The sequence below is a fragment of the Cynocephalus volans genome, chromosome 1 (assembly GCF_027409185.1).
Source record: "Cynocephalus volans isolate mCynVol1 chromosome 1, mCynVol1.pri, whole genome shotgun sequence".
Taxonomy (NCBI): domain Eukaryota; kingdom Metazoa; phylum Chordata; class Mammalia; order Dermoptera; family Cynocephalidae; genus Cynocephalus; species Cynocephalus volans.
This window is the reverse complement of record NC_084460.1, coordinates 263185671-263201404: the sequence shown is the minus strand read 5'-3', so window position 1 is coordinate 263201404 and position 15734 is coordinate 263185671. Positions and strand designations below refer to the sequence as shown.

At 41.0% G+C, this 15734-nt stretch overlaps 1 protein-coding gene across 1 annotated transcript in view; it reads left to right on the top strand.

Annotated features, from left to right (window-relative positions):
* The window catches only part of RFTN2 (raftlin family member 2), a 55367-nt gene extending 39940 nt beyond the window's left edge, over positions 1–15427 (top strand). Inside the window, exons 8-9 of the mRNA XM_063080342.1 lie at positions 6840–6918; positions 15155–15427. Of these exons, the coding sequence (XP_062936412.1) occupies positions 6840–6918; positions 15155–15427 (352 nt within the window). The remainder of the gene's footprint in view (positions 1–6839; positions 6919–15154) is intronic.
* The last annotated feature ends 307 nt before the right edge of the window (positions 15428–15734 follow it).

Sequence of the window (15734 nt, the reverse complement as noted above, 5' to 3'; positions counted from 1 at the left end):
ATCAGCACTGAGGATTACAAGACAATAAAAGCAACAGAAATAAATAACAACATTATAAAAATGTATGCGTTACACATGTGCTCACACCCAGAAAAACTAATGCTTGTCATGATCATTCTTTTTGGCCCACATGTCTGAAAACATGACTTAGAACCACTGCCAGAAAAACTTTTTTTCTTAAATGTCTGTCTCATATACAAAAATAATGTCTTAGGCAATTTCAACTTCTTCCTACTCTTCTATCACCTCGATACATACTTGAATTGTCTATACATAAGGTGTTTTCCCCTCATTTCTGTCATTACTCAAGTATATTCTGTTAGATTACATAAAGATATTTTCCCAGGGTATCCCTGGGTTAAGATTGTTGCTTCATTATCCTAGGCAATAAATATCACACCACCAGGGTTTATTACCATGGAAGGGCTGCATTACCATGGAAACATCATGATGTTGTAATCTGATATTACCACATTATTCCAACATTATTGCTGTCAGCCCTGTAAAGGTGCCAGAATCCCTTCATAATCATTATCACTATATAATTATACCAATGGGTCCAATCCTTTTTCTCCTCAAGAAATCAAGGTGAAAACTGACATTAAACTCTTCAGGGCAAATTTGGGAGAGGACCAAATTAGCTGAGCTAGAAGCTAATATTGCTGACCTTAAAAAATCACCAGAATAAAATGGAAGGAGTAGCCAAAGTTCTCTCTGCTTGGCTCCCTTAAAACAGCAGTGCTGTTCCCTTCTCCCCAAATTCTGATTCAATCATAATCTTGGTTGGGGATGGGCTGGGGTGGTGACAGGAATGTGTATTGCAATAAGAATCCCAAGATTGGGCCGGCCCGTGGCTCACTCGGGAGAGTGTGGTGCTGATAACACCAAGGCCACGGGTTCGGATCCCATATAGGGATGGCCGGTTGCTCACTGGGTGAGCGTGGTGCTGACAACACCAAGTCAAGGGTTAAGATCCCCTTACCGGTCATCTTTTAAAAAAAAAAAAAAAAGAATCCCAAGATAATTCTGATGCACTTTCAGAAACACTGAATTATAACCTTACAGTATGAGACAGAGAAAAGGCATTTTAGAACGTAGTATACAAGAAAGGTATGCACCCTCATTTATATCTCAGAAGACAGAATTTAAAGGCAGGGCCTTTTTTGTACAATTGAATCAAGTTATACTATACTGAGAATGTTAAAAATTCTGCTTCCTAAGTGCAGGATGTGAATTTTAAAAAAAGAAAATTGTCTTCTCACTGTGATGTCCTGCCTTCCTCACAACTTTCCATTTTTTTCTGGCCCCTACAGAAAAGGCGGTACAGCCTTGTGGGCAACACAGCTCAAGAAGCACTAGAAGTCTGTAGAGTTATCTGACACATTTACGTGACCCAGAAATTTCCTCTAAGTCCCCACGTGGCTGCCAAAGCAGGAGTTCCATATTTATGTACAGTCAAGGGAGAGCCTAGGGTTTGGTCCATTTTAATGCAGTTCTCTTTCCTTTTCTAATTTAAATTAAATGGAATTGGTATCATGCAATTCCATTTTGAGTTAGGTTCATAGTAGTCTTGTAGTGAGCAGCATTTTGATAAGGCCACATATTTTGTTTGTTTTTTGATGACTTTGACCTTGACCTTGGTATTAGCAGCACCACACTCTCCCAAGTGAGCAACCAGCCAGCCCAGGCTACATTTTTAAAAATATACTTCCAATTATTATCACTCTCCTCATCTGAATTTAAGTTTTTAATATTATGGGGGGAGGGGCGGTTGGGAGGAGCTAAATTGTGGTAGTGACTTTTTTTGTTTTTAACACTCATACACTAATACCTGAGAAACAATCAGGGTCATAAGGCAAAGGAACTTTGTGATGAAGCACATAGCTACAAAGTTACAACATAAAATTTAAGGGCCAGATAAAAGATGAATTATTGAAAGCTTTGGCTTAAAATTTCCCCCAAAATTAAGATTGCTGTCTTGTGATTTCCCGCAAGCTTTTGCTTCTCCCAGCAAGTTAAATAATAAAATATTATGCCTTTTCTTCAAAAAAAAAAAGCAGGGCCAGCCTGTGGCTCACTTGGGAGAGTGTGGTGCTGATAACACCAAGGCCACGGGTTCAGATTCCTGTATAGGGATGGCCAGTTAGCTCACTGGGTGAGCATGGTGCTGACAACACCAAGTCAAGGGTTCAGATCCCCTTGCTAGACATCTTTAAAAAAAAAAAAAAGAAAGAAAAGCAAAAAGCTTTGGGTCTCAGTTGCCTTAATGGGGGAAATAATATCCACTCTGCCCACCTTAAAGGATTATCATAAGAAACAAATGTGCTAATGTACATGGAAAGTACTTAGTACACAGAAAGCACGACACAAGTCAAAGTTATTTCTACTAGTTTATTCCATAAGTTCTTCTGTTCTTGGGAAGTCTTTTTCTTGATAGTCATGTTGTTGCCATTGCAAATCCCTCTCAAATGACACTCAGTGTCTTCTTTTTGTTTTCTTATGAAATGCATAGAAAAAGTCAGAGAAGAGAAAGGAAACATTTCCTGAGCATCTACTGTGCTCCAGGGTCTGTCTCCAGGGTCTAGGCACTTTACACGCACTATCTCATTGATAGTGTTGGAACCATCTCTGCACGCAGGGAACCCAGCCCCTCCAGGGCTGCCCTTGAGGACCTGTCCCTCACAGTGCCCACACCATCACAATGACAACAGCATCACAGATTATCTGCCACCCTCAGAAATGAAGGAACTAGGAGACATTTTCACAACTTCTCTGTAGACCATTCCCTTGGTGGCTTTGCAGCAGCCTATACTCTTCACCATCACAGGTTGTACCAGAACTTTTTCAGAGTTTAAATTACTATATGTAAATCAAGTACTTTTTTCAAAAGCTGCATTCATTTTCTATTATGTCAAAGCATGACTATCCGTTAATAGTCTAAAAGAGAATCTGAAGATTCTTAAATCTCTCTCAGGAAGATAATAAGTTACTCAGTTAACAGCACTTTTTGAATAAAAACTTCTGTAGGGAGTAGGAGATGTGGGCCCTGTCCTCTGAGAGAATCCAGGGTGTTTGAAGCGCCTTCTCAGGTACTATAATGACTCCCCAGTCCCCCACAGGGAAAATATTCTAGCCCAGCTGAGATAAGTAGAATTATCTCCGGAGCCACTGAGGGCCATGCAGGACCCACTTGCCCTATCAAATGGATGCCCCTCTATCAGGCTTCAGATCTCTAGAGTCTCCAAACCAAAGGAGTTTCACATGGTCTCACAGCTGTTCTGAAAATAGCAGGACCTATTTTAAATAAGAATGGCCCTCAGAAATCCAAGTACATAGAAGATTCAGATGTATCCCAAATTGGGAATCTGACTCCGAGGAACTCCCCAAAAGGTCAGCAGATGCTGACCTCCCAAAGTCTCATTTGGGCATCTGAAGGCTGTCTAAGATTGTCAGCCTTTGAGAAACCAAGCCTGCACTTACTGTTTCATCTCCTTAGAATCCCCAAATGACCCTCCTCATAGAGCCACTGGATGGTGTTATTTATTGCCAGTTTTGACTGTGAACAGACGCTTGCTCGTCCTTTAAAAGCTTCTGTCCTTTCAGGAGTGAGTCCCCTTCTCCCCACAGGAGTGATGCTTTTGACTGTGCCACTGTGCCTCTGAAGGGGCTGTGGTTGGTTCACTCTTCCTTTGCCAGGTGTATAACCTCTCTGCGTAATGTGTGAAACACCAAGCTGAACAGTGGTGGAGAGAATCCTATTTCAAACATGCAGGCAGTGATTCTCCACCCAGGATTGGGCACTGTACTTCAGATGATCTGAGAACTTTTGTTCTTGACATATACCCCTAACCCAACTACCCCAACCTCCAACCCACTGAGGCTTTAATAAACCGTCTTCTTCCTCCTTCTCCTTCCCACACTGCCTGGAGATCCTCTGGTAGAGACTACCTTTTCAGGGCTGGCTAGTTAGCTCAGTTGGTTAGAGTACTGCCTTATAACACCAAGGTTAAGGATTTGGATCCTTATGCTGGCCAGCTGCCAGAAAAAATAAGAATACTCTTTCATAATATGGGTTGCTGCCACAATTTGTGTCAGACTGCAGAAGGAGTAACTCCACACTTCAAATTTCTTTATATTTTAGACAAGGTAGGTCAGGAATGAATTAAGAAACTAAAACTGTGTCTTCAGCATGGCTCCAGGTAGCCTGTCTGGCTAAAATTGTTCAAAAGGCTTAAAAGACACATGTCACTTTAGAAGGGTATGGTGAAATGAATTAGACATCAAGGATGTTTCCAGAAAATTATTCCTTTCTGTTTCCACATTTAAGAGGGACCATTTATGGGTTCTACTGTTCAAGGAACAGCAACACTGAATGCCTTCTGATAGTAGGAAGTATCACCAAATAATCCCCAGGGACCATGAATTCCACACTTTGAAGTCTGGCTCTTCTAGCAATGGTTCCCAAATTTACTGCGCATCAGGAACACCTAGGGAGCCTGGTGAAATGGACATTCCATAGATCTGAAGTGGACCCTGTAATCTACAAGCACTTCAGGATTTGGGGTGCACAGTAAAGTTTGAGAAGGCTGCTCTAGGCCAAAGATTACATCCTGGAACATTCAGACCTACCCCATCCTGTAATTGGTTGGAAAGAATACCCACAGACTCACCCATAATCCCTACCCTGACATGTTTCTGCTTTCTATTCAAGAAGAATAATTCTACCCTGATCCCTCCTTCTAATTTTTCGCTAGTTCTAGGCCTGGTTCTTTCATATGATTCTCTACCTGGATCAGACACCATGCACATTACCCAGATATCTCTTCTCTGTTCTTGTTTGCCCTTTCCCTTGAATTTGCTCTGTAGAAAATATTCTTCCTTTCCCCTTAACTCCACACCACATTTCACTAAATAAGCGGAGAAAGTGGAAGGAGATCTCATTTGTTGTGCTCCTTCTAGTGGCAAGTGTGAGAAATGCCCTCACTCGTCCAGTGCCAAAGGATGGACATGGAAACACGAGGTACAGCAAAGCGAGGCTGTAATAATGGCCTTGCAAGCCCGGGTGTCTGTGAATGGGACAGGCACACCCAAAACTCAAACAATTTATTCCCTAATGCACAGATCCCTCCCCCCAGTTCCTCATTGACTGAGTACTATGAGATACACAATCTTCCTGAATGACGCCTAAGATGGCTTACCCCCTTGCAAGGAATTCCTTTGTCTGGGGGCTCAGGACAAGCCCACCTCAAGGAGAGCCTTACCTGCTCAGTGACCCCCAGGAAACAAAAGGGGCTAGTAACTAATTACCATCTCAATAAAACACCCTCAGATAGGTCATTTCTGAAAATGAATCTCTTCTTTTCTTACAGCAGGCACAGAGGGAGGCTCATTGACTTATTTATCCTTCACAAGGTCCCTGATAGGAAACTGAGTGGGAGAATTACAAACTTTGACTAAAGTCATCAGCTATTAGGTGCTATGATAGAGTTAGGATTTGAACCCAAGAACTGTTTGATTCCAAAGCTGCTGCTTTTTCCATTATGGCCTGTGCCTCCGAAGCACATGGCCAGCCTGTTCTGGATGCTTGCTAATTCTTTCCCTGTATCAACTGGGATCTCATGGATGATAAATTGTTCCCAAAAGTTATGATATATTTCATACAAGTCTTCTGTTCAAATAAAACATAAGGTCAAACTAAAATGAGATTAGACTAGAAACAGTCTTTTAAAAATAAAAATAAAAAAGGAGGAGTCTGCTATTACCACTTTGAGAAAGAGTTGATATTTCTCAAAATTCAGTGTTAGCAGAAAATTTGGTATTTTCCAATGGTGGGCAGTTGACATATATCTCTAGGGCCAGAGTTTCAGCATTGCATTTGTTTTCTAGAAAAAGAGCTCAGCATAAAATGCAGCTAATAGTAAGGTTTTGTTGAGGTTTTTTTTGCATAATAAAAGTCGTAACTGAGCAACATTAGCTACAGACAGCCCTTCCCGTAAATCAATGGAGACTCCATGAAAAGCATTTCAGAAGAATACAAACCCCAAATAGTCTTTGGCAAGGGATAATTTGCCATGATGACAGTTAAATAAGGAGAATACTGAGTAGCTAACTACAAAGAGGCATCTGAAAATAAAGCTAACTGTGGTTGAAGTCCTTCAATTGAAAATTTATGTAAAATTTCTGCACGTGACAGTCCAAATTGGTCTCTCCTTTTTATAAGGCAAATTTGACAATCCATACCAAGAAGCTTAAATCATGCTCTTTTTACCTAATAATTTCACTCCTGAGAATTTATCTCATGGAAACAATTCATAAGAGGAAGACTATACATGTTTTTATTACAGCATTATTTATAATTAGCAGGAAATTGGAAACAACCTAATTTTCCAATAATAAAGAAAAGCCTTGGTACATTCTGGTATGGTAATTCTTTGAGATATTATGCAGCCATTAAAAACATGATTGTAATGTACAAACAATGAAAGGAGTGTTCAGTGAAAGGCATAGAAACAAAAATGTAAATATGCACTGATTACAGACATGCAAAAATACACAAGTTGATAAAAACTAGGAGGGAAAACAAAGGCGAAAAGAGTTATGTTAGCATGATGAGATTACAAGGGTTTAAACATTAAAATTGTTTTCTTTTGTAATGACCATGTTTAGTTCTTAGGGTTTTTTTTTTTTTCCCAGCTGAAACTTATATAGAATCATATTTCATAATTATTCTTGGATCAAAAGATTGTTTAATAAAGGATACATGTGGAACATTCTTTCCAAGTGTGAAATATACAGAATTCCTAATTCACAAATACTAATGCTATTATTTTAATTTTCAGTGAAGGGAATTTGGCTACAAAGCAGGTCGTATTTCTTCAGAGGCCAGTTATGTGGAATTCAGCTACTCAAACACCAGAAGTGAGTAAAATTGATGCTTTATGAGCTGAATGTCATGTTGAAGCATTTAATTCTTAAATTCTCATTGTAAGTCCAAGTGGTGAATACAGATGAGGAAGTGTGGATATAAAAATAGTCTCTGAAGCAACATATAAGAAGAGAAATGTCTAGCAAACAGGCAACACAAGACAGTTCTGAAAGGAATTAAAATATGCCAACCCCAAAATATACCACTCTGGCATAAGGATTATTTTGAGCTGATAGCAATTAAGAAACAGCAGACACAGGAGGAATTCTTTGCCTTCCCTCCTTCTGCCAAAAACCAGGGCATAAATTTCACTTAATAAAGGTAATATAAATTCCCATTTGTAAAGGTATTTCTCCTGTACCAGGAAGAGAAGACTCACACTGACTTGAGTCTGCAAAAACAAACCTTTCTAAAATAACCCTGATCTTCCAAAAGTTTCCCCCATATATTTACCTTCCCACAATTTACTTCCCCAGAAGCCAAACTCCTTTTCCTTTGTATACTGTCTTGTCCACAATGCATTGCCCTTTGTTAAAATGCTGTATAATCTCCCAGGTTTTCTACACCAAACTGCCTCTTTGGGTTTTCTCTTCTTTTTTGTGAAGCCCCTGTGTGTGCATACAAAATAAACCTTTTCTCTTGTTAACCTGTCTTTTGTCAATTTGTTTAATTCACAGGCCTCAGCTACCCTGGGAGGATAAAAAAAAAAAAAAAAAAAGTTTTTTCCTCCCCTACAGTTCTAAGTCTTATTTGTGAATGTGTCTGACCTTACAATACATCTGTGCAATCTTGGCTATCTTGACCTTTGACAGTACTTTTCTTTTATACTGTCTCCTCAAGTTCATATTTTTTGGGTCTTTGATAAAGGGCCATGCTGGGCCTTATTCTTACTGGATGCACATCTAGAATAGTGTTATTGAATGAGGCAATATGTGCGTTAATAAAGCATAAATTTCAAAACAAGAAATTTGCAAATGGACAAAAAATTATTTAAAGTGATTCTAATTTTGTATCTATATCAAGAAAACGTTATTTTAAAAAACAGTACAGTTTTCTTAACTGTTACAGAGCACACAGGTCTGGCTGCCTTTCAAAAACAAACTACTCAGAAGTCAAATGCTGGTGAAAATGGAAGTCAGTTTTTATTCAAGAATACCAGTGACCTGAGGAAAGATGTTAGGCTAGCCTATCTCTCTGGCAAACCTGAAGGAAAATGGACAGACTAAAGCCATATGCCTAGTAAATCTGAAGAACAGCCAGACTAAAGCCATCTTCAGGAGTCAGATTTACTGAGGGGTCTTTTAAAGAGGGGGTTGAGGAAATGGAACAGGGAAATGAAAAGCAGGTGGGAGGGGAACATAAGCTTCAAGGGCTTCATGCAAGGTCTCAGGTACAAAGTCTCACCAAGACTTCATCCGGTTTCTGTTCCCATCCTTGCTGTTATCTCATGGTCCTGCTGGAGGGGTGGAGTCAGCATAGCTTTATTGATGTCTTCCTTGGTTTCCCAGGGTCTGCAAGTTCACAGCTTCAGGTTGGCTGAAAAATAACTTTACATTTATGTAAATAATGTCATCTTCCCCCACAACCAAGGTTTGAAATATCAAATAACCATGGGAAAAGAAGGAACTCAGAGAAATGCATGCCAAGAAAAAAACCATGCTCTTTTAATATTTGCCTACAGCGAATGTGCAGTTTTAGGTCCCAACATGGCTTTAGTCCTGCTCACTCCAACAAAACTAGCAACACCAGACTGATAGTGTATATAATGCAGCCATGCTAAGTTGCTTCAGATTAATGAGGCTGGCTGGCTCTATAGATAAGTAGGTAGAGAGGTAGAAAGGTGGATAGGAAGATGGAGAGACTGGAGAACAGAGTGATTGATGGAGTTTGGATGTGTTGTCCCCTCCAAAACTACTATGGAAATTTGATCTCCAATGTGGAAGTGTTGGAAACTGATTGAGTCATGGGGGCAGATCCCTCATGAATGGATTAATGCTTTCCCTGGGGGAGGAGGGATTAATGAGTGAGTTCTCGCTCTATTAGTTCCCGCGAGAGCTCATTGCTTAAAAAGACCCTGGCACCTTCTCTCTCTATCTTGCTTCCTCTCACCATGTGATCTGCTTGTACCCGCTGGCTGCCTGCCACTTTTCCGCCATGAGTAGAAGCAGCCTGAGGCCCATGCCAGATGCAGCTGTCCCAGAATTGTAAGCCAAATAAACCTCTTTCCTTTATAAATTACCCAGTCTCAGGTATTTCTGTCATAGCAACACAAAACAGACTAAAACAAAAAATTGGTACTGAGGAGTGGGATGTTGCTAAACAGAAACCTGAAAATGTGGACGCAGCTTTGGAACTGGGTAATGGGCAAAGGCTGGAGGAGTTTGGAGGAGTTAGAAGAAGAGAAAAAGATGAGGGAAAGTTTGGAATGTCTTAGAGACTTATGTGGTGGTGAGCAGAATGCTGATAGAAATGTGGACAGTAATGCCTTGCAGATGATGAGGTCTCAGATAGAAATGATGGATTTATTGGGAATTGGACAAAAGATAACCCTTGCTACACCATAGCAAGGAACTTAGCTGCACTGTGTCCATGCCCTTGGACTTTGTGGAAGTTGGAACTTAAGAGTTGTAAACCAGAGCATTTGGCCAAAGAAATTTCTAAGCAGCAAAGCATTAAGGAAGCTGCATGGTTGCTTTTAAGAGCCTACTCTGAGTTATGGTGGCAAAATCATGGTGTAAAGCCAGAATTTTAAAGGGAATCAGAGTGTAAAGATTTGGAAACTTTGTAGCCTGGCCATGCAGTAAAGAAGTGGGGAGCCAGAGAACAATGCAAGGGTGAAGCAGATAAACTGGTTGCTAAAGACATTTTCTTGGTGGTGAGGCAGCCAGATGCTAATAGCAGAGAAAATGGGAGGAAAGCCCCACGGGCATTTCAGAAGTCTGGAGGGGTGCCCCACCCATCACAGACTCTGAGGCCTAAAAGGACTGAGTTATCCTGGAGGACAGACCTGGGGCACAGCTGCCCACGGGAACCTGCTCCCTGCATCCCAGCTGCTCCGGCTGGAGTGGCCCCAAGTGTGGTTTGTGCAACAGCCCGGGAAAGTAGAGGCCTGAAACCTCGGTGGTGTCCACGTTGTGTTAAGTCTGCAGGCCAGCAGGACATGAGAGCCTCCAACCAGATTATGTATGGAAAAGCCTGGGGGCCCAGGCAGAGACCTGCTGCAGGGGCGGAGCAATGCTGAGCAGAAAAATGGGGTCAGAGCCCCCACAGAAAGCCCCCACCAGGGAAATGTCTAGTAGAGCCAATGCAGCAGGGCTGCCGCCAGGACCATAGAACCTCGGGGCCACTGGTAACATGCACCACAGGCCTGGAAAACCACAGGCACCAGCATGGCCCACCATGCTGCACCTGGCAGAGCTGTGGGAACAAGGCTGCCTGATGCTTTGGGGGCCCAGGTGAACAGTCATGCCCAGGATGCAGGACTTGGAGTCAAGGGAGATTATTTTGGATCTTTAAGACATAATGTCTGCCCTGCTGGGTTTCAGACTTGTTTGGGGCCTGTTTTCCCTTTCTTTTGGCCTATTCCTCCCTTTTGGAATGGGAATGTGTACCCAATGTCTGTTCCACCGTTGTATCTTGGCAGCAGATAAATTTGGTTTTGACTTTTACAGGTTCACAGCTGGAAGGACTTTTGCTTTTGGTCTCAGATGAGACTGGACTTTTAAGTTGCTGCTGGAGCAAGCTAAGACTTTTGGGACTGTTGGGATAGAATGATTGTATTTTGTATGTGAGAGTGACATGAATTTTGGGGGGCCAGGGGCAGAATGATGGAGTTTGGATGTGTTGTCCCCTCCAAAACTCATGTGAAAATTTGATCTCCAATGTGGCAGTGTTGGAAACTGATTGAGTCATGGGGGTGGATCCCTCATGAATGGATTAATGCTTTCCCTGGGGGAGGGGGGATTAATGAGTGAGTTCTCGCTCTATTAGTTCCCGCGAGAGCTCATTGCTTAAAAAGACCCTGGCACCTTCTCTCTCTATCTCTCTTGCTTCTTTTCCCCATGTGATCTGCTTGTACCCGCCGGCTGCTGCCACTTTTCGCCATGAGTAGAAACAGCCTGAGGTCCATGCCAGATGCAGCTGTCCCAGAATCGTAAGCCAAATAAACCTCTTTCCTTTTTCAGGTATTTCTGTTCTAGCAACACAAAACGGACTAAAACACCACTATATTCATAATAACAGTGTTAAGTGGAAAAGCGAGTTATAAAACTTTTTGTGTGCTATTTCTATTCATTGTGTGTGTGCATGCAGATACACAAATACATTTAGAGAAGAAAACACAGGAAAATGCCAAGATTTTAACAGTGATATTTCTGGGAGATGGGATTATTAAAGTTTTGCTTTTTTCTTTGTTTTTACCAGTTTTCTACATTGAACATGAATTATTTTTATAATTGAAAGAAATTTTTATTTAGGAAACACAAATTTTTTTACCACAATATACTCATATTTTTATAAATGTGGGTAATATAGTGTAAAAGCTATTATTTCATGTGGGATGAGGGTGGGGTGTGAGAGGCAATATCATTGCTGAAGATGTATTTATTAAACTTAACAGTTACCAGGTAGAAAAGAAAATGTAAGTGTGTTTGTTTTGAAAACTTTCCTAGAGGCACAGTTTTAAGTATTTTGTCACCTTCTAACATTTGAAACTTCTTTATTTCATTTTATTTATTTATTTATTTATTTTGGTGACTGGCAGGTACAGGGACCTGAACACTTGACCATGGTGTTACAAGTCTGTGCTCTACCCAACTGTGCTAAGTGGCCAGCCTCTCTAATGTGTGAAATTTACATTTGGTGGCTTTTTATTTATTCGTGTTTATCTAAAAGTAAATTACTATGAATATCTTTTTTTTTTTTCTTTTTTTTTTTTTTTGACAGCTGGCTGGTAAGGGGATCCAAACCCTTGACCTCGGTGTTAGCACCGCACTCTTAACCAAGTGAGCTTACTGGCCAGCCCTGAGTATCTTATTATTCTGAATAGTATCCTATTTTTATTAAGAAAAGCTTCACTGATTATGTGAGAGTGGGCCTCTATTAGCTGGTATACAATAAGGAATTTGTTGCAAAATTTACCTTTGGCCCTAGTGCTGGTGAGCAAGGAAAGATCCTGCAACCAAGTAGTCACAGGCACCCCCTCTTCCCATTTCGATTCAGTCCATGTTGAGAGCTCCAAAGCATCAGAGCAGAAGCATCATTCAGGAGTGAATGTGTTCTTCATGCAAGTGGGAAAGGGGGCCACTAGCCAGGCTTGTGAAAGGACCACAGTCTGGCAGTGCTCGTCAGCCCTGTTTGAAGCCAAAAGACTATATCCTCGATGATCAGGGTCCCAGTATTGGAGAGAAGGTGCCATTCTCAAATCCTTGTACCCCATCCGAGAGTAAATCTGTCAGGTTCTGCTGCTCTTATTAAATTCAGTAAATTTGGGGCCAGCCCATGGCTCACTCGGGAGAGTGCGGTGCTGATAACACCAAGGCCGCGGGTTCAGATCCCATATAGGGATGGCTGGTTAGCTCACTAGGTGAGCATGGTGCTGACAACACCAAGTCAAGGGTTAAGATCTCCTTACCAGTCATTTTTAAAAATAAATAAATAAATAAATTCAATAAATTTGGTGAATGAGAATAAACAGGGAAAGGATTAAAAACCAATATTTGCATTTGATAACTGCAAGTGTGCCGATGGAAAACGTGGCTGTTCCTTAGACCCCCAAAGGTCTGTTTGCTCACCACACAATAGCCAATAATTGAGAGACAAGTATTGATGTAAGGAAAGGCAGCCTTTGATCAGGAAGCCAGCCGCCTGGGGAAATGGTGGACTTTTGTCTCAAAGACCATCTCCACCACTCCCAGGTTTGACAAAGGGTTTTACAGGGGTCTGTGGTGGAAAGTTGATTCACAGTGACCAAGCGGGCATGTGCACACGTGCTCGAGTGTTTCAGATAATCATCAAGAAACTTCCCGGGTGGGAGTTGACCAGCACCTTACTTCATTCTCTGTAAGTTCAGTTCCTGCTATTCTCAAATAAGATAAGGTTAGTAAACTAGTAAAGAATGGCCATCTGGGTTAATAATGTTTCTCTATTTGTATACAGCATGAAAGAAAAAGTCATTGTGTTCTGACAATTAGCTGCAGGCTATATGGTTTGGGTTACTGGAAAGAACAAGTTTTTAAATTCAAAGGTTTAACAAAATAGAGTCACTTCAGTTCAGACTGTTAGAAACCACCACCAAACTATTCCAACTTGGGATCATGAAGGTGGCCCTTTATTGAGGATCCACTGTAGACTTTTTCCCTTAAACTTGCTCAAGAACTCCAGCAACTTGGCTAAGAAAAAGATGAACTGTCCCAGAGATGCCAATACACTTCCTCAAAAAAAATTTTTTTTAATTGACATGTATTAATTGTACATATTTATGTGGTACAGAATTGTTTTTCTTTTTCTTTTTCTTTTTTTGGTGGCTGGCCAGTTTTGGGATTCGATATCTTGACCTTGGTGTTATAACACCACGCTCTGACCAATTGATAACAGGCCAGCCCCAGAGTTATATTTCAATACATGTATACAATGTGCGATGATCAAATAAGGGCAATTAGCATATTCATCATCACAAAAATTTATCATTTCTTTGTGATGCGAGCTTTTGAGCTCCTCTCTTCTAGCCATTTGAAAACATACAATAAATTGTTGTTATAGATGACTAGCAGTACTGTAGGCCACTAGAATTTATTTGCTCTATCTAGCTGTGATTTTCTATTCATTAACCAAGCTTTCCCTGTCCCTTCTCTCACCTCCCCTTCCCAGCCTCCAGTAACTACAATTCTACTCTCTACTTCTATAAGCTCAGCTTTTTTTTTTTAAGCTCCCACATGTAAGTGAAAACATGTGGTATTTGTCTGTCTGTGCCTGACTTATTTCACTTAACACAATACACTCCTTTCTCTGCAACAGATGGGGGCTGCATCTTCCTATACAAACAATGTCTTAAACGGTGTACATTCCACAGTAGCCCACAAAATCCACTTTAATAAAGCTGTTTGTTTGTTTTGTATATTTGCCATGAAAATCAGTAAAAAATACTTTTGTATTCATACACTACAGTTCAACAAACCTACGGGTTACAAATTTTATGAGACCTGCCTAGGCATCTAACTTCTATGATTTTTCCAAAAGTATTTTTATAATTTTAACTCTTACATTTAGGAAAATGTAGTCTTAGTTCCCAACTAACCTATAAATGAATTTTCAGTAAATAAACATTACAAACTGGAAAATTACCTTGTGCTTTTTCAATTTATCTTTAAATCCCTGTTCAGTTTTGCGTGCCTGGGGGTATATGTGTCATGTTAACAGTATTAAATAAGCCCTTGTGATGAAATCTCATCAGGATTCTAAACAGCCACATGTTGAGCTGCTAATTCTCTCCTTGAACTTCCCCTTTATTGACTTAGATAGCTTATTTAGACTTAAACTTCCTTGAGAGACCGTGTCCTCCTTATTCTGAACTGAACCGAGAACATTGTCAGCCCTCAGTATATATTCATTAGCACAAACATCCACAGATTATCAGAAGAGTCTGAAGAATGAGCTAGATCAAATTGCTGAGCATTGACACTGTATCAGGCAGAAGTAGTTTGTAGCAGGACAGGGAAAGGGGTTTGTCTGACCCAGGAAGACATTTCAGGCATTCATTCAAAATAAACTCGATCTGAATGTATCCATGACTCTTCTGTGCAGCCCATACCTACATGAAGCGGGTGTAAGGTGGCCATCAAAGCACTTTTTCTGCTGTTCAGATCCCGATTAACACCAAGAAGAAAAAAGCATTAGTGTTTCTACCTTGCTTTGTTCCCCAACATATAATTTCAACACGTTTCTCTCCTCAGAGCTGTCACTAAGGGCCCAGACATGTACACAGCCCACATGCCAATGAGAATGGTGTGAAGGGAAACTGCAAAGAGCTGCAAAACAGAGAGAGGAAGCTTGTGCTTATCTGTGGGGAGAGGGATGTGGATGGTGGCTCGGAGCTAGCCCTTGAAAAAGAGCAGGATTTAGAAAAGAAACAGGGAAAGGACATTTCAGGAGGCAGAGAACCAGCATGTGCTAGAGCAGAGGACAGGAAAACACCCATCTTTTTAACTTCTGCTCACTGATCTCCTGTTTCAGAGGAAAGCCAGCCAGCAGATAAAAGGTGAAGACAGGAACCAAGTCACCAGCAGGAGCATCGGATTAGACACAGCCACGTTGCAACCTGCAGAGAGCAGACGACTGCTGGAGGTGTGCCTCCCCTCGCCCTCCAAAGAATGCTGGACGAAGGTGGGGATGCCTGCCCAGCGCAGCGGCTTGTCCGGGTTCAGCAGCGGCGACAGTGTCCTCCGTGAACTGGATGATGGACAGTTTGATCAGGAAGATGGAGTGACTCAGGTCACTTGTATGTGAGTCACAAGTGAAGCAACAGAAGGCTCTGTAAATAATGATTAAAATAATTGCCAACTGACTTTATTGTATGACTTTACCAGCACTTATGTAATATTTTTGAACTTTCCCAGACTCAGCCTTTTCTCTAATCTGTGTAAACTTTGGCTCAACCTTCCAGACATGGAAGAATAACCAGCATATTTATAAATTTAGAATCATGTTTACCCTTTTCTCAACTAAAATATCTGTTTAAACAGATGTCCTATTAGGTTATTAGGTGATAATCTACTTCACTTTCTCATGAATGTACAAAGTACACTTTTCTTAC